This window comes from Streptopelia decaocto, assembly GCF_964273445.1.
Source record: "Streptopelia decaocto genome assembly, chromosome: 10".
Taxonomy (NCBI): domain Eukaryota; kingdom Metazoa; phylum Chordata; class Aves; order Columbiformes; family Columbidae; genus Streptopelia; species Streptopelia decaocto.
In genome coordinates this window covers 13,268,624-13,288,034 of record NC_138665.1, presented here as the reverse complement: position 1 = coordinate 13,288,034, position 19,411 = coordinate 13,268,624, and the positions used below count along the sequence as shown (strand labels likewise).

The window sequence follows — 19,411 nt, the reverse complement described above, 5'->3', positions numbered from 1 at the left end:
CATGAGAAACTTTAATTATGTGGTCATGTATGATTTCTTCATTTGTCACTTTAACTGCACAGATGGCGTACATAACTAAATTACTGACATAGATAACCATAAAGCAGGTATTTCCTATGTCTTCAGTTGTTGAATTTAGAATTCAAACACCGCTTTGTAATATGTCTTTGTAATATCTGTTTCACAAAAACAGAAACTATCCTGTGCTCTGTCAGTTAAGATAAGTAAAAGTTGCTCGTAGCCATCTACAGTCCTTGGGAGTGTTTTTCTTTCTTTTTCTTTTTTTAAACACCTCAAAGAAGAAACACAAGCAGAGGAGTATGAAAATGAGAAGCAACATGAAAAGATGGTTAGCTTCTCTCTGATATGGAGCAGCCCTGTGCTAAAATATTTCACGGCGTATTGCTATGAGAAACATGGTCACTCACATTAACACAGTCCAGTACCTTGTGTTTCAGTTTAGTAACATGTAAGGAGACATTGCATGTGTTAGAAAACTGAATAAATGATTAAACATGCACTGTTAAGCTGGCCAACGTTAATTCATTTTTCTGGAAGGTTTTTTTCATCTCTAGCTATTAAACATTGGTCACATTGGTGGCAAGGAAACCTGTTCTTTATGCCTTTTCTGGACTTGCTCAGAAGTCCTGAGTTTCTCAGCCCAGTATGTTGCAATTTTGTGACTGCATGAAAGCTGTAACTGTATCAGTGCTCTTTCTTCTTGCAGTTTCAGAAACTTCTCGCTATTCTTTCCCTTACTGCCAAATTACTGTCACATCACTTGCAAAGGGTTCTTACCTTTGCTACTGTCTCCCAGGATAAATTCTCTGGAATAGTAGGTGCTTGGGAAGAGGTATGTGCAGTCTCTCTGATCGTGGTTTTGTGTAGCATTAGGTACTATATAATTAGAAAAAATATAGATAATTACAAATATACTGTACATTATAAAAATCTTTTTGTAATATATAAATTGGATACAACTGCATTGATACAAAAGGTGTATCTAGCCCAGGATTGTCCATTAAAAGCTTTTTTTTTAAAAAAAAAAAAAAAACAACCTTTTACTTGATAACTTCCTTTGCAGGCCCATAATTTTGAGGAAAATAATGAAAATAGATTTCATACTCAGTTGTCTATTCCAGACTGATGAAACCTGTTCTGTATAATCTCCTCTTATACTGCAAGATTCTCATGCATGTGTATATACTTTGTGTATGTTGTACTGTATCTTTTTTGAGATAAGCTAGGAACTGCATGCAGTATCAAGATATGGGTATGCAATGAAATAACTTTATATTCTGTGTTCCTACCAGTGTTTTGTGCCTATGACTTCACAGAATCACAGAATGTCAGGGATTGGAAGGGACCTCAAGAGATAATCCAGTCCAATCCCCTTGCTGGAGCAGGAACACTTAGATGAGGTTACACAGGAAGGTGTCCAGGCGGGTTTTGAATGTCTCCAGAGAAGGAGACTCCACAACCTCCCTGGGCAGCCTGTTCCAGTGTTCAGTTACCCTCACTGAGAAGAAGTTTATTCTCAAATTTAAGTGGAACCTCTTGTGTTCCAGTTTGAACCCATTACCCCTTGTCCTACCACTGGTTACCACCAAGAAGAGCCTGCTCCATCCTCGTGACTCTCACCCTTTATATGTTTGTAAACATTTATGAGGTCACCCCTCAGTCTCTTCTTCTCCAAGCTAAAGAGCCCCAGCTCCCTCAGCCTTTCCTCGTAAGGGAGATGTTCCACTCCCTTGATCATCTTTGTTGCCCTGTGCTGGACTCTCTCCAGCAGTTCCCTGTCCTTCTTGAACTGAGGGGTCCAGAACTGGACACAATATTCCAGATGTGGTCTCACCAGGGCAGAGTAGAGGGGAAGGAGAACCTCTTTTGACCTACTAACCACCCCCCTTCTAATACACCCCCGCATGCCATTAGCCTTTCTGGCCACCGGGGCACAGTGCTGGCTCATGGTCATCCTGCTGGCCACCAGGACCCCCAGGTCCCTTTCCGCTACACTGCTCTCTAATAGGTCATTTCCCAACCTATACTGGAACCTGGGGTTGTTCCTACTCAGATGCAAGACTCTACACTTGCCCTTGTTATATTTCATTAAATTTCTCCCTGCCCAACTCTCCAGCCTGTCCAGGTCTCTGGATGGCAGCACAGCCTTCTGACATGTCAGCTACTCCTCCCAGCTTGGTGTCATCAGCGAACTTGTTGATAGTACACTCTATTCCCTTGTCCAAATCGTTGATGAATATATTGAATAATATAGGCCCCAGTACTGACCCTTGAGGCACTCCACTAGATACAGGCCTCCAACTGAACTCTGCCCCATTGACCATGACTCTCTGGCTTCTTCCCTTCAGCCAGTTCGCCGTCCACCTCACTACCCGGTCATCCAGACCGCACTCCCTCAGTTTAGCTATAAGGATGCTGTGGGAGACTGTGTCAAATGCCTTACTCAAGTCAAGGTAGATCACGTCCACTGCTCTGCCATCATCCATCCATCTTATGTCCTCATAAAAGTCAATGAGTTTGGTCAAGCATGACTTCCCCTTGGTGAAGCCATGTTGACTGCCCCTAATGACCCTCTTACCCCTCATATGCCTTGAGATGGCACCAAGGATAAGTTATTCCATCAGTTTCCCAGGGATGGAGGTGAGGCTGACTGGTCTATTGTTACCTGGGTCCTCCTTGCCCTTTTTGAAGGCTGGAGTGACATTTGCTTTCCTGCAGTCCTCAGGCACCTCTCCCGTTTCCCAAGATTTGGCAAAGATGATGGAGAGTGGTCCAGCAATGACCTCAGCCAGCTCCCTCAGCACCCACGGGTGCATCCCATCTGGACCCATGGATTTATGGATGTCCAGTTTGCCTAACTGCTCCCTAACCCAATCCTCATCAACCGAGGCAAACTCCTCCATTGTCCTGCCTTCCTCTGGGGCCTCAGCAGTACGGAGCTCCCCAGGACAGCCTCCGGCAGAGTAGACAGAGACAAAGAAGGCATTTAGTACCTCTGCCTTCTCTGTATCTTCTGTCTCCAGGGCACCCAACTCATTTGTCAGTGAGCCTACATTGCTTCTGGTGTTAGTTTTATCTTGAGTTGCCATTTTCAAAAAATCAAGAATTGAATAATATGGCTGGATGAATCTCAGTTATAAGTTACTAATTAAATATAATACATTAAAGCTAGAGAAGTATGTGAAAGTTACAAATGAAGATTTGTGTTTCATTAATGCTGCCATCAAAATTCATGGCTGGAAGAATTAAGACCCTTTATAAGAAGCAGATACATAGTTAGGCACACTTGCCTTTTTCAAGATATCTTTAATTTTCCTCTTTACCATCATAACGAGCTAGTATTTGAAATACTCAGACAATGCCAAGGTGATTATATGCCTGTAATACAAACAAACTACAATTTTATATCCTGTAATTACATAGGTTGAAAGAGATCTTTGTAGGTCATCAGAACAGGGCCAGTTAGAGCAGGTTGCTCAGGGCCTTGTTCAGTTGAATTTTGAGTACCTCCAGTGATATTTCACCCTCTCTGTGAAATGTGTTTTCTGGAAGCCTCAGTTAATCTCATTTTACTGACTGGAGAAAACATAGGAACAAGCCAATTTCATTGTTTGTGTGACTACAAAGTGGCAATTCTGTGATTAGTAACAAAACCGAGATCTCTTATTTCCTTTTTTAATTTCTCAACAGACTGGGCAAGGAACCTCAAGCCTTAGTGGACTTTGAAACATACTGTTTTCTTTTTTTTTTTTTTACATATATCATTTGTCACTTTTATATTTGGCTAATAGACTTCAGCTTAAGATCAGTAAATTCATATAGTACCTTTGAATACCTGCTGACTCATGAATCCATTTTCCACAGTCATAGAATGATCATGTCATCGATACAGTACTTACATGACTCTTCTGAAGATTAAAACATGATTGAAAACAAGGATGTTCTTAGCGATTACATTAAATACCAACCATATTCTTATATTATGTAGATATTCATTACTGAAATCTCACAATAGAAACTGGCAGCTTCAATTTGCTAATAAACGACTGTGTACTATTTCCATGGCTTTTGTTACCTTTTTAATTCTCAAAGCAGGATTGCTAAAACAAAGAAGGAATAAAATGTAATACAAGTGGGTTTAAGTTGTTAGCAGCTCTTTAGGATCTTTGGAAACTTGATACTGAGTAATAAAATGAATAAAATGAAGGATGATGTTTTCAGATAACTCAAGTTTAGTGTTAACTTATCAATGTTTCTTTTTAATAAAATTTCTGAGCATCTGCATTCAATTGTTCCCAGTAAAGACGATGGCAAGACTAATGATAATGTGAAAAATCAGTTTTTTCTGGCATTATAAATGTACCTAGATGGGGGATGTACAGGCTTGGAACATTCTCCTGAGAACAAAAGTAGCACTTTTTCACGGTATGGCCATGCAAACTGTGCTGGTACAACATATAATAGGATGGGAGCTAATGAACATCGCAGCAGCAGAGGAATTACTTGTGAGTAATGAATGATAACAGCACTCCAACTGAGAGATTTGGAGGGTGTTTTTCAGTTTAGCTTTGAGTTTCTGTGACTCTAATTCTGCGGCCTTGGTGGTTGCTCATCTGCTGTAGATGAGAAATACCCTCTACTACATGTATTAAAGCTCTTTAATAACATTGCGGGTCTCTGGAAGTTGACGCTGGTGTGCCAGGGGTCCCTGGTGGGCATAGTGTAGGTGAAGTGTTGGACTGCTGTGGCCAAGCTGACCTGTTCTTAGATTTGGATTCATACTTTTCTTTGTATCCTATACTGGAATCTTTATTCCTCATAAATGGTAGGCAACTTGTGCTTGTAGGAGCTTAAGATATTAGACTTTATTATAGTCTGACTTGCATGTTGATTTGTTTTCTTGTTACTGTTGTGGTGGTATGTTTGTTTTTTTTTTTTTTTTAAATGACTAATTTCACTCTATTTTATGCATGCACCTTTGGCTTATGGTTAATCTTAATGCTTGGAAGCTTGGATTTAACTTTCCTTACTCCTCCTTAGGGAGACAGGGAAATGCATACATTTACTGGCTTATTCATTTTAATTATTTTGACATTTCAGCATCTGGAATATCTTTGTGCAATGGAACTTTTTTTTTAATTTTATATTCTGTCTCGTGTTCCTTGAATGCTGTGGTACAAACAAGGCCCATCATTTCTCATTTACCATGGTTGATTGTGAAGTTAAAGGTGTTTGAAATCTAATGTCCTTACTTGTGAGAGAAGGTCACACACTAGTCACACACACACTAGTCTTGTCGGTGTTGCTGATACCACTCTTGGAACTTTATCAGATAGAGTGCAAACCTGATAATCTTCTCTTTATATGACCCCCCTCGCTAAGGAAGGAGACTCGGCTTTCTCTTTGAGATGGGAGAAAAAGAAAGAGTGGATTTTTGTGTAACAGAATAGTTGGTAGGACATGTAGTCATAAGGTGTTTTTTGAGCACTACACTGAGTCAGAACATTTGCCTGCCTGTATTTCTTGAGTACTGTTGGCCTGTCCAAGTGAATTAATAGTCGCTGTGTGAAATATAATTAAACTGAGTGTTGTTTTTTTAAATGCTGTTGTTGTGCAATATAAATTTTAACAGTCGCAGGATTTGAATTGTAAGGTGACTGAGTGTTTTGCGGCCATGGAAAATGTCTCCTCCTGGAATCACCATATGCAGGTGTTTCTGCAGTGTTAGACACTGTTTTTGTGGGTTGTTTTTGTTTGTTTGTTTTGTTTGTTTTTCATTTTTTTTCCAGAATCATCTTGTGTCTGACAGAATAATACATTTTACCCATGTTTTAAGTGTTGATCTCAGATTTGTGTAGAACTGCTAGAAGTTTATCTTTAATATCAGGTCTGAACACTGTTAATTTTATACATTCATTGACTTCTGTAGGGCTAATTATAGAGTTACTGTTGTGCTTAGATATTTTTTGGATTAGCCTCAGCTAAAGCATTACTAGAAAAACTGGCTAGGAAAATCTGTCAGTATTATGAGTTAGGAGAGCAGATCTGGGTTTTGCAGAGGGATGGGTGGTTGTTTTATTTTCAGTCTAGTTTCTGAATACAATTTTGAAACACTTTTGAGGAAACAAAAACCCAACACTAATCTTGTGGATCAGCATATTTTTAATGAAAAATCTGGTAATATCAAAATGAGGTTCAAGTGTGAATTTCCCAACCAAGTCTCATATTTTGAATTCAACATGTAGTGCATGCAAAGTGTGAATATAAAAATGGTAGTGCTGGATCAAATAAAAAGCCAGTCTGTTCTAGCAGCAAGCCTCTGATAGCAAGCAGTGATGAATGCTTAGGGAAAAGTGCAAAAACATGGCAAATGTGATGTTAATACTGTTTGGCTACCTTACTGTGCACTGTAACCCGACAGCTTGAGCTTTTTGTTTTTCCTTTTGATCATGGCTTAAATTTATACAAGATACCTTCTTACTTCTAAAAGCTTCCCCTCCAAACTCTGACTGTTTTCCTAAAATTCTTTCCTTTTGAACTCCAGTATATTGTAGTGTAATTATCTTGCAGTCAGTAGACTTTACTCTTTCTGCTAAAAATAAAGGAAGCTGCAAACAACTTCTTCGTGTTTTTGTAGTTCCTCTTTTAAACTTAACCTTAGTAATGGTGTTTTTCTCACTTTTATTGTTTCTGCAGAGACGGTGAATTGAAATACCCTGTGATTCATGAGCAGTCATGGATAGTGTCTTCTATTTAGTCTTCACTTAACGCCCCCAATTTAGAGTTTTCCAGTCTAAGCTGGTTAAGCAAAGAATTCTTATACTCTCACTTCTAGAGGAGTTGTCATCTTAAATCATCTGTGGTTCTGCATTTAGCAGTTTTCCTTGCTGCTTCAATCTATTAACCCTTACAAAACCCTTATCCTTTTAAGTGCCAGCAACGTGCTTCTGTTTCGATAGAGATGAAGTCTTGTTTATAGAGGGGACACTCTATTCCAGAAGCGTCCTCCTTTTTTCTTACAAAATTTTCTCAGTCATACATTGGGTTATTAGTCTTCAAAAGGTAACTAAATTGCATAACTCATCTTATAAATGTTTGGATAAAAATAGCATTACTTCTTCTTGAAAAGCTTTAAGTACACATATTATATGAATGTTGTGGAAAACTATATACACTTGAGCCTTTCTCTTTACAAAGATTTGAACCCCTCGGGCTATTCTGATACTGTATTGTAATGTATGAATGGAATATTTCTCGGAAGAGAAGTTATACTGTCTTCCAACTCTTTATTTACCTTTTTATTTTTATTTATTTTATTAGTGACAAATAGTGGGTATTGTTTCCTATTTCAATAGGACTTCAGGGTTCTAGTGTAGAACAAACTGTATGTTCCAATGTGGTAGGAGCCAGGCAGAAACACAGTTATTTCATGCAAGTGTTAAAACATGAGAACTAAAGCCTGAAATAGCAAGGGATCTGTACTCGTTCTTTGTTACAAGAGTTTGTTCAGCATTTCTGAGAAACCACATCCTTTTGAAATATCTCGTGTTGAGAACCAGAGTTACTTTCAGAAAAGCAGACAGTTGTTCTCAAGTAAATGTTTTTCTTCCAAGATACTTTCATGGCCTGTTTATGACACAGATTTTAGTAGTTAACTGATAATTTCCAGGATTCTTGGGTCACATCTCACTTGTATTTTCTTGTCCTTTTTAAAGATTTCATATAGTCAGGGATGGTATGCATTATTGTAGTGTGGTTTTTTCATATCTTCTGCATGCAGATTTGCATAATGCAGTCGTGCATTGTCAAAATAACTCTAGTTCAAGTATTATGTTTCCCCTGTCAAAGGTATCTCCTCTTTCTGCTCTTAGGCTAGGCAAAATGACATCCTTAATTTTATAGCAAAATGCATTTGGCATTGGTTTTTGCAACTTTATTATCTTTTTACCCAAGTTATAGATGTGTTACTGGAGAATGTCTCAGTTCCTGTGCTTGTAATAAAGAATATTTTTTAGATGAGACTTGTAGTTCTTCAGCAAAAAAAAAGATTTTTTTTTTTTTTTTTGCAAATTCAGCTTTAGCATTGCGGATATTTTGTACAATGAAATTAAATTCTAGTGTAGCTGTCAAACAGGAAAATAATGTTTACTATGTTTACACTTTGACTTAGTGCTGTGCCTAAAATTGGAGGGAAAAACCCAACCGTTGCACAGAACAAAGACTGATAGATGAGGGACAACCATAATTGATATTCAGTTGCATTTTACATGTTCTTGATTATGTAGTGGTAATATATTTTTGAATTCCTGTCATTTTTTAATTTTCTGTTATAATTGCATATCAAACAATCTTTTAGTATAAGTGTGTGGGGGTTTTTTTGTATTAATTATATGCAGTAGCATCTGGTAAAACTGAATTATTTTACAGTTCTTGCAACACCTTAATTTTGAAGAGCATGACAAGAATAACTGGCTACTTTTATCCCTCACTGCAGGGAATTTTTTGACTAAGAGGACTTTTTTTTTCCTTGTAGATCTTTCAAAGAACAGATTTACAGAAATTCCTCCTGATGTCTGGCTGTTTGCACCACTGGAAACACTAAATTTGTATCACAACTGCATCAAATCCATTCCAGAATCTATTAAAAACCTGCAAATGCTTACCTACCTTAACATTAGGTGAGTAATGCTTGTTCTATTTTGGTCTTTACATAGCTTACCTCATTGGAGAGGTGGCATTCTACTTCATCAGGTCATTGAGTGCCATTGTGCACTCATTTTTGCCCAGATGGATGATGATTCTTTTGTTTGCATTACCCTTAATGTTTTAGTGACAGCACTTATTGCTTCCTTCATGGAAAGGAATTGACTGCATTACAAAATTTCAGTCAGTAAACTATGGTAGCTGAAAATCAGGAGAGTTTACAAAATTTTCTTAGTTTTTAATGTTATGCAGACAGGCAATATTTATAAACTACATATGTAAAAATTTGCTGCTCTCAAGAGGGTAGATTACTCTGGCCAGAAGACCGTACTAATTTTGCACATTAATTACATCTCTTGCTGTTCTTAAATGTGGAAAATACGTTTGGATCTTCTCAGAAGAAAAGATAAATCTGAGCCCTGGAAGGAGAGGGAATCTAGAAGAGCTCTCCCATAAGGAGCTGAAACTGTTTTCCAAAATATTCTGTCCGTCTGATATTGACTACATCAAGTCCAAAAAAGTCTTCTCAGCTAAGAGCTGTTTAACACACAAGATTGATTCTAGAATTTATTTTGAAAAAACTCTTTGAACTGATCCTTGGAAAAGTAAAAAACGAACACACAAATAAAAGCCACCCCACAAACAAAACAAACCCTAAAGCCAACTAAACAAAAAAGCAACCAAAATCCCCACTATGTCTTGATATCTGCAAATATTGGTACTTATAGGAATAATGTAACAGTAGTCTGTTCTGTGGCAATTCTAAAGAGGATTAATGATATGATAAAACTGCAGTGTTTTATGAGAAAAACTTGCTCTAACTTTCCACAAAGCTGCAAGGGCCCATTTCTCTTTTGATAACTGAGGCGCTGAATAAAGTTCTCTATAGAGAAACAAAGTAACATGTAGTTCTAACTGGGTATTGCATGTAATTTCTAGAATCGACTCTTCTAATAATCATTTGTCTTACGGTACTTTGTCGTCTTTTTTGTCCTAATGTCTGAGGACTTTTTACAACACAAGAACATGTGGACTCCAGGAGTTGAAGAGCAGGCTTACTAGTTTCAATATTTTGTTACAGAAGAAAAACCACATGATCTCAAATTCTAATTTTGGCTTCAGACGGCTGAAGAAGCGTATTGTGCAATTCATAGTACAGTAGGCAGCTTTTTTATTAAAAAAAAAAAAGGCGAAAACTTAAGTGATGCAGAGAATGACTATTACATTGCCACGTTTTTATAATAAATTTAAAAAGTGTACTTGCATATTTTATTTTTTTGTCATGCTCTCCAACCAAAACGGCCTGTCATATCTGCCTGAAATACAATGCAAAAAGAAACACACTGCATAGCTACATCCAAAACGTATTTGTATTATTCACTTAGAGTTAACAGAATAAATACTTTTATAAAGATACTGATAAAAGCTTACTTTCATTTTGTGGTGTCAAAATTGCAGTACTGCTTTGAAGCTAAAATGTTGCAAGGACATAATTTTTTTTGGTTGGTTTTGCAGCCCTATGAGTTGTAGTCATGGAGAAAAAGCATGTTAAAAGCTTTTTTTAAAATATGCTCTGATACATATCAATTAAACAGTAAAAATCAATTTGTCAGTAACAGTATATTTCTTTTTGTACAAAGCAGACATATGTGCGTGCAGTTGGAAAATGGTATACACAAAATAAATCAATATTAATTAAAACTTACCTTCCAGACTGTTGCTCAGCAAAGTCATAAATAGATGTTAAGGGCTTTTTGTGGTGGCTCAGGAGCAACATGACCATCTGACATGAGAAGCCGTTTGGGTTTACTGGGAACAGAACTTTCTATTGCTTCACTGTCAGATCAGGTTGTCCTTCTGAAGGTAAGAGAAAGCACAATAAGAGCAAACCTGAAACGTATTATTTCTTTTAACAGATTTCTCTGTACATTTCAGTGTCAGATTCAGTTGTAGTACATATTTAATCAAGCGAGATGGGGACCTAAAATTCACATATCTGAGAGGCTTTATCTGGTAAGAAATGCAGGATGGAGATTGTAGCTTAAATTCAGATGAAATCGTAATAGGTGGAGAATATCTTCTAGAATAGGAAAAAGTTGTACAATGTGCATCTCAGACTCCCTGTCAGGCTTAAAAAGAGGATTATAATCTAGCCTTGCTTCATTTTTCTTTCTTTCAAGTCGCAATCTTTTATCAACGTTGCCAAAATACCTGTTTGATCTTCCACTTAAAGTTCTGGTTGTCAGTAATAATAAGCTGGTCTCCATCCCAGAAGAAATTGGAAAGTTGAGAGATCTAATGGAGTTGGTAAGTATAATTTTGAACCATTTTGCTAAGCAAACTTAAACTATTTAGAGTATAAGAAAAATACAAATTAATTTTTTTTAAATATAGAGCTACAAAATGTAAATTCAGTTACTGCTTTTTCTTAGGGTTTGATCTCAAATTACAGGTGTAATATATTGTAGAACTTCAAAAATGGGGTTAAACACAAATCAATATGTTGGGTTAACCAAAGCTTATGCTCTTAAATAAAGTTGCTCTTCAGTTGTTCAAATGGTGAATTTTTCTGTTTACCTTCCTTACAGTAATCATAATTCTAATTATTTTTACGATATGTTATCAGGAATCTTCTTTCCATCTGAAGAGTTCATTGCTATTTACTCTATACACCTATAAAAGTTATGTCATTCAACCATTATTGTGTTTTTCTGTGCATGTGGTGTTTATTTATTTGTTTTTTTTCCCCCCACTCCCACCATTTCTGCTATTCCTTATTTTGATTAAGGTGAATGGAATCATGTGCAATATTCACAGTTCACGTGTCTGTGCAACATGATTTGATCCTATGGCATGCTAAAGTTTTGTGCTTTGTCATCCATTCCTTCTCCATATCTCTTAATATTCTGGCCTTTTCTGATCATTACTCTGTGTTAAGCTCATGCGTTTTGGAGAACTATGCACAATTATTCACTGACCTGGCACTTAGCCAGGTCTGCTTGTTTTGTTTTGGTATGTCTGATTTCTTTGGTCATTGCAAGCAATCCTTACCCTGTTTCCAGAGGAGCTGTGTATACCCTGAAGATGTCTTTTACCATGACCTAATTTCTGAGCTGTAAATCAACATTCTTTTTTAATTTACAAGTAATATGAGATATTCTGAATGTTTGTGAGGCTTTTTTAGTGTCCTCTACTCTTTGGTGAGAAATTCTTCATGCTCACTTCCATGTTGTAGGATTTCAGAGTGGGATCACTGCTATTGGTCACAGGAAGTGAATGTTTTTCAGAATTGCAGTTTTTGGCTTATTTTTCACAGTTGTCAAACCTAGAATGTGTGCCTGATGACAAAGATTACGGACATAATAGCGAGCTTCAGTCCAGTACCTGTGTTATACATGTTATGGACCGAACTAATAGATATACCTTAAAAAAAAAAAATGTTGACAAGTAAGCCACATGTCAGAAAGACACTTTTCGGTAGGGCATCACATCTTAAATTTGATGTCGATAGAGAAGAACTTGCAATAGATACACAACAGTAGATCCCAAGTAGTCTGTACTTTGAGATGTCCGGCTCTGTGCAGACATTGTAGTTGCCAGAAGTCACTGATTGGTGCCGAAGCTGAAGCTCTAGAAGCGTGGAGGGGAGGAGGAGCTTGGATTCCTCTGGTTAAGGCCTCAGCTTACCCTTAAAATTGCCCTCCAGTTTTTCATCAGATAGATAGATACCTATCATTGTTACCTAGTTCAGAAAACTAGTCTTCTAAGTCATTTTTGAGTCAGAAATGAAAATTTTAGAAAGGGTCTTATGTTATTGTTGTCTCAGTCTGGACTACATAAATAAGTATTAAATTTGTGGCAGAAGCAGCTGTAGTCTGTGTTCACTTGGTGCAGCTGTGTCACCCTCTAGTGCTTGGATCCAGAAAGTTGGTGAGCCGACTATTGCTTTTTTGTACATTTTTTAAAGGAAGAAGAAATTTGTATAAAAGGAGCAGAATGCAAATTATTTGCCAGCGGTACTACAAAGCTTTTTTTAGCTGATATGGGAACTACACCAGGAATTCTAATTCCTAGCTTACAGTTTAAATCTCAAAACCAGTTTTTTGTCATTCATTGGTTTAACTTTTTAATTGAGTTTATGCAGCATGAATCAGTAAATACTGAAGTAACAGAGATCTGTTACAGTACTTCCTCCCTTTGTGGGGAAAAAACAAGAGATGGGATTTTGTTGTTGTTGTATGCTTTATATTAGTTCTGATAGCAGTTTTCTTCAATTACATTTAAGATGTTAATTTATTCATTATATCTTTCTTAGGATATTAGCTGCAATGAACTTCAGGTTCTTCCCCAGCAGATAGGAAAATTGCAGTCACTTAGAGAATTAAATATAAGAAGAAATAATCTCCATATGTTACCAGATGGTGAGCTGCTAGTCTTCATTTCTTTGATGTAGGTAAATTAGGTGAAGTGTGAAGAAGATACCTGATTCTTTTTGTTTGTTTGTTTCCCCCAATACAGAATTAGGAGACCTTCCCTTGGTAAAGCTGGATTTTTCATGTAATAAAATTACAGAAATTCCAATTTGTTACAGAAAGTTACGTCACTTACAAGTTATAGTTTTGGATAACAATCCAATGCAGATACCACCAGCACAGGTTAGTATTAAAGCATTCTAGTTCTGTAATTTGCATTAGCATCTTAAGAAAGAGGAAGCTATTCTAAGTTACAGTGATCGGGTTTTCATTTTTTTTTTAAGCTGTATTTCTCTTAGTAGCAAGTGTTTGTTGAAGTGCATTTTTAAAATACATGCTATGTAATTAAGATTTTTTTTGTTGTTGTTCATTTGTTTCCCAACAGATATGTTTAAAGGGTAAAGTACATATATTTAAATTCCTCAGCATTCAGGCGTGCCTCAGGATGGATAAAAAACCAGATTCTTTGGATCTTCCATCATTAGGTAAACGAATCCCCTCCCAGCCACTCACAGACAGGTGAATACTGTTTTCTTTTTTTTGTTTTATTTTACTTTAGCATTTACTATGAAGTGATCTGTGGATTACAGATAACAGCTGTAATTTCAATACTTTGGGAGTCATAGTATTTCCTAAGCTTGTGTTCGAAGATTGCATAGATACAGAGAGTACTGTAATTGATTGTTTCTACTTTGTGATTTTTTTTCCTTGAACAACTTTTGTAGGAGATTAAGAATTTGTTCTCTGCACATGAGGTATTGTGCAAAAATTCTGTATTGGCACCTGTAGATATGTACATAGAACATATTTTGATAAGGATGTTTATTTCCTTTTAGAAAAGGGCAGCTACTGTTTCTCTCATTTCTATGTGTTTTTTGAGTGTTGTTTTTCTTAATGTAGCATTGAAGACTTTTATCCCAATAAAAATCATGGACCAGACTCTGGCATTGGAAGCGATAATGGGGATAAAAGGTTATCCACAACAGAAGTGAGTATTTTTCACTGTTGAATTTGTGTAATTTTGGGGTTTTTTTAAGAATTTTTTTCTTTTGTATTTTGTATCATTTGAGAAATACTTAACTATGTTGCATTTAATGTTCTTTGAATATCTATACAGTTGAGTGTAAACCATTAGACTGCCAGTATCAGACACAAATTATTTGCTTATTGATTTTTCTGCTTAAGGTTCATTCCAGTGCAAATTTCATACATTTTAAAACTGAATTCTGATCTAAGAAATTGTTTGGATCTTTCAATGTGTGTAGTGCGTAACCATTTTCTACACAAAGGGCAAAAATTATTTGAAGTTTTCTTTTGATATTAACAAAATGAATGTACTGAAGAAAATGGAAGTTTATTTGGACTAAACTCGATTGTTGTATATGTTAGTAATCCTCATTGTTGTTCAAATGTTAGTAAACTTCTGGATGATCTGCTAGGTTTAAAGCAATGAACAAAAATCTCTACAAGTTCTGTGTATTTGTAGAAATCTAGATTAAGGAGTTGTAGTAGATAACAGTGATGTCAAAGATGAATAGTGTTGAACAGAAGATTTTTGAAACTCAGAGAATTATTGCAAATGGAGAGTGATTGGTAGTGGGAAATCCATAGAACAAGGAGTATGACTAGTGTTGTGTGGGTTTTTTTAAGAAAATTCCAAATTATTAGCTGTAAAGCTGTGATTTTTTTTTTTTTTTAGGGGTTTACCAAAGGTCAAAGTAGTTGGAGGGTTTAGATAGGAAAGTACTTAAGTAGAGTTTGCTTAGTCCACTGCCAGGGGCTGCACTGGACCTCTTTGAACAAAATCCTGTATTTCAGTATTATATTTTATACTGAATTGTTGTCTATCACTTCCTAAACTATGGTTCTTTTAAACCCCCTTTCCTGGCCCACCCCCCTGCCCAAAAAAATAAACAGAAAAAAGAAAAAGACCCACCTGACTTGGTGTTATCTTCTGTCCTGGAGCTCCATCCCTCATGATAGGGTCAGTTGCTCTATGATTTGTGAGTTCTTAGCAAATCATACAACAATGTAATTTATATGTAAGTTCTGTATTAAATGTGACTGTCTTTGCAGCCTTCTGATGATGATACAATCAGCCTTCACTCCCAGGTGTCAGAATCAACAAGGGAACAGACACTAAGGAACGACAATCATGTGACGGGAAGTAAACTCGATCCACAGAAAGGTACTGTCTGTTGTACATCTACCATTTTAGGTAACAGAAATACTTTTGCTTAAGTAAATCTAGTAAGAAAATTGTACAAAATTATATTATCATATGTTGGTGTCGTATTTTCATCATTTCAGAAAACAGTGTAATAATCACAAATAGACCAGGCCAAAAAGGAAGACACAAGATTATTTCTAGCTCAAGGAGACATGATTTCCTTGTTTTATCTTTATCTGACATTTTTACAAGAACTTCTCTCTCTCAGGAATAACAATTGGTTGAGAGAACTGTTTAATATCGTATTTTCCATTCTTTATCAATCCTCACTAGACCAGGAGGTGTACGATTACATTGATCCAAATGCAGAAGAGGGAGCTGTTCCTGAGCAAGGAGATGTGCAGATTGGAACATTGCTGTCTTTTATCAAGGTAGTATAGCTTGACAAAAGAGAAACTGTTCAGCAGACTTAGGTTATTTTGAATTCAAGACTAATTTTATTTTTCATTCTGTGTAAGGAACGGGTAAAGCATCCTGAGAAATCCAAAAAAATAGAACAGAATGAGGACTGGGGAGATGAAAAAAGGTAAATCTTACTGGTCTTTTGGGGGAAGGTTTTGTTGACAGTGGGGGGTGAGAGTGGTTTTGTTTTAAGCTCCTTGCATGTGGAGGAGAGAATTCTCATATTGAACACACAGTGTTCCTTCTTGGACAGAAAATAAGCTTATAGGAAGCGCTTCTTAGTTATTTTCCAATAATGTAGCCCTTTCTGTTTCTTTCTCTATTGAAGTCCGGCAAGTAATTAATGTTTCATTTTTCAGACCTCAGAAAGAACAGCTGCTGGCTGAAGATGACGATGAGCTCAAAGAAGTGACTGACTTGAGAAAAATAGCAGCTCAGTTACTGCAGCAAGAACAAAAGCACAGGTACTACAATATTAGTTAAGAAAATTTGCGTTACAATGAATTTATTCTTTAACCTGCCTTATGCCCAAAAGCTCTTGACACTTTATTTTGAGAACAGTTTTGTCCAGATGTTCAACAGTTAAAGTGACAGAGACTTTCAAAATGCCTGTCCTATGTTTCTTTTCATAAAATTGCTGTCTAGAGAAGCATTGATAGGCCTCCTATGGAGAGAAAGAGATGAGTGTGAAAGTCTCTTGATTTCCTGTTTTGATGTATGTTAACTTTTTTTTTTCCAAAACAAATATACTTAAGTAGGCATGGCTAATGCTCACATAAGTAGATTATTTGTAACATGTTAAAATTACTTTGTATTAGTTTGTATGAATTACGGGACCTCCATACAGTTTGTGGCTCGTTATTTTGATTTAAATATGGGGTAATTTAGGTGATACTTCCTCCATTCAGTCTGATGTGAGATACACGTTTCCTACGGGCTGAAGGGGAAATTTATTCAAACATTTTTCTGTCAAATGACAGAGCACATATTATAAATACATACAAAATTAAATAAATTGAAGAATGGAAGTTTGTCCTGATGAACTGCCTGACTTTCTCCAATTCATGTGGAGCATCACAACCTTTCTTGAAAAGGTGCCGTAGAACAAGCAGCAAATTAAAGGAGCGTAACAGAACAAGTTAACAACTCTGTAAAAGGAAGATCAGGAAGGTATATCTGGAGTTGCATGGGATGTGGACAGACTTGGGTAGGAACAGTGTTCTCTCTGGTACCTTTACCAAGCAGAGAAATCGATATCCTGATACTGTGAATTTCAGAGCTTGAAAAGTTCAGCAGTATTTTGTATTAATTAAATATAAGAACAGTAGTATGTGTGTGGGGAAAGATAAAATAAGTTTTATTTATAACTCCATGCAGTGTATTTAAGAATTGGTTTGTCACATTGGAAAGGGAAAAACAAGAATGAAGTCTTAATGCTAATACATTCCTATTACCAAAAGTATTGCAAAAGATGAAGAATGCTAAGTTATTCTCTCTTTACAAATACATTAATATGAGAAAAGTGTGGTTTTCTTATATTAGGTTTTTATATGATGGCTAATTATAGTGCATGTGAGCTTTACTTGATTAGTTTTAATATTTCCCAGTAATCTAATTATTTGAAATACCAAGCCACTCCTCTTGTGGTGGACTAACTCCCTGGCGTGCCACTCGGAGAGGCTCCAGGGGGATACCCCCCCAAGGTGATGAACCCCTTGCCCTGTCGGGCAGAGGGAGAAGACCTGAGACAGCCCCTGCTCTGTTGCTGTCAGACAGAGGTAGGGGACAGAAACGATGATGAGGGTTGGAAGCTAGTTCCAGTTCGGGGCTGTGGGCAACCCTGCTCCCTACCTGCTTTGCTTCCCCAGGTGCCCCTCTGTAATAGGTTTGGGGCCCTGGATCTTGAAGAGGAGGTAGGTGAGGATGTGGTGCAAGGCCTACCTACGAGGTCACATAGAAAGAGGCAGTTGACCCCACGCCTCAAGACTGCATCAGATAAGGAAGAAAGAAGGGTAATTGTAGTAGGCAATTCCCTTCTGAGAGGGACGGAGGGCCCAGTGTGCAGAGTTGACCCTCATAGTAGGGAAGTATGCAGTCTACCTGGAGCCTGGATCAGGAACATCACCAGGACACTCACCAGCCTGGTGCACCCAATGGACTACTACCCAGTGCTGATCTTCCAGACAGATGGGGAGGAAGCTGCATCCCGCAGTCTGACGGGAATGAAAAACGATTTCAAGGCCTTGGGACGAATGGTGAAAGAGTCTGGGGCTCAAGTGATTTTTCTCTTCCCTCCTTCCAGTTTTGGGTGATGATATGGGAGGGAATAGAAAAATTCAGTCTGTAAACAATTGGCTACAGGACTGATGCTACAGGCAGGGCTTTGGGTTCTTTGGTAATGGCTGGTTTTACAAGACACCAGTCCAAACAGTGATACGTGGGAAAGGTTTATCTCGCAGGGGCAAAAGGATGCTGGGACAGGAATTAAGAGGGCTCATTTGGAGAGCTTTAAACTAGACTTGAAGGGGGATGGGGATGTAGCTGGGCTTGCATCAGTAGGGCATCACTCTAGAATTCATGAAGGCGGGGAGGCCTCCTGTACCCCTGAGGTGAAATCGGTGCGCTCAGCTCGCTCTCTGAAATGCCTGTGCATCAATGCGTGCAGCATGGGGAATAAGCCGGAGGAGTTAGAAACCTGTGTTAGGGCAGGAGATTATGACCTAGTGGCAATTACAGAGACATGGTGGGACAGCACACATAACTGGAATGTGGTCATGGATGGCTATGTCCTTCTCAGGAAAGACAGGCCAGCCAGGCGTGGTGGTGGAGTTGCTCTTTATGTGAGAGAGCAACTACAATGTATTGAGTATTGTCCCCGCATGGTTGAGAGGCGAGTTGACAGTCTATGGTGAAAGTTAAGGGGTAGGCTGGCAAGGGTGATACTATTGTGGGTGTCTATTACAGGCCACCAGATCAGGGTGAAGAAGTTGATGAGGCCTCTACAGACAGCTGGGAGCAGCCTCACAGTCACAGGCCCTGGTTGTGGTGGGGGATTTTAACTTCCCTGATGTTTGTTGGAAGGACTACTCGGCTGGCCAGCCACAGTCTAGGCGGTAAAGTTTGAGGGCTGCATTTGTTGCAGCGACCGTGAGATGGTGGAGTTCGGGATCTCGTGGCAGGAGCAGGATAGCAAGCAGAATTGCAACCCTGGATTTCAGCAAGGCAAACTTTGGCCTTTTCAGGCAATTGCTGGGGGAAATCCCATGGGCGAGGCCGCTTTAAGGTAAACCGGCCCAAGATAGTTGGTTAGTGTTCATGGACTGTTTCTGCCGGGCACAAGATCAGAGCATCCCGACACGTAGGAAGTCAAGGAAGGGAGCCAGGAGACCTGTGTGGTTAAACAGGGAACTGATGGGTATGCTCAAGTGGAAGAGAAGAGTTTATAGATCATGGAAGGAGGGGCTGGCCACTTGGGGAGCATATAAGGCTGTGGTCAGAGGGTGTAGGGAGGCAACTAGGAAAGCTAAGGCCTCCTTAGAATTAAACTTGGCAAGAGGGGTCAAGGACAACAGGAAGAGCTTTT

The 19,411-nt window shown here is 38.0% G+C and overlaps 1 protein-coding gene across 1 annotated transcript in view; it reads left to right on the top strand.

Moving 5' to 3' along the window:
- LRCH2 (leucine rich repeats and calponin homology domain containing 2) overlaps positions 1 to 19,411 on the top strand; it is a 47,867-nt gene that overhangs the window by 8,163 nt on the left and 20,293 nt on the right. The window contains exons 2-11 of the mRNA XM_082062108.1: positions 8,555 to 8,699; positions 10,905 to 11,031; positions 13,040 to 13,145; positions 13,243 to 13,379; positions 13,582 to 13,715; positions 14,097 to 14,184; positions 15,273 to 15,384; positions 15,700 to 15,797; positions 15,885 to 15,952; positions 16,188 to 16,292. Coding sequence (XP_081918234.1) covers positions 8,555 to 8,699; positions 10,905 to 11,031; positions 13,040 to 13,145; positions 13,243 to 13,379; positions 13,582 to 13,715; positions 14,097 to 14,184; positions 15,273 to 15,384; positions 15,700 to 15,797; positions 15,885 to 15,952; positions 16,188 to 16,292 — 1,120 coding nt within the window. The remainder of the gene's footprint in view (positions 1 to 8,554; positions 8,700 to 10,904; positions 11,032 to 13,039; positions 13,146 to 13,242; positions 13,380 to 13,581; positions 13,716 to 14,096; positions 14,185 to 15,272; positions 15,385 to 15,699; positions 15,798 to 15,884; positions 15,953 to 16,187; positions 16,293 to 19,411) is intronic.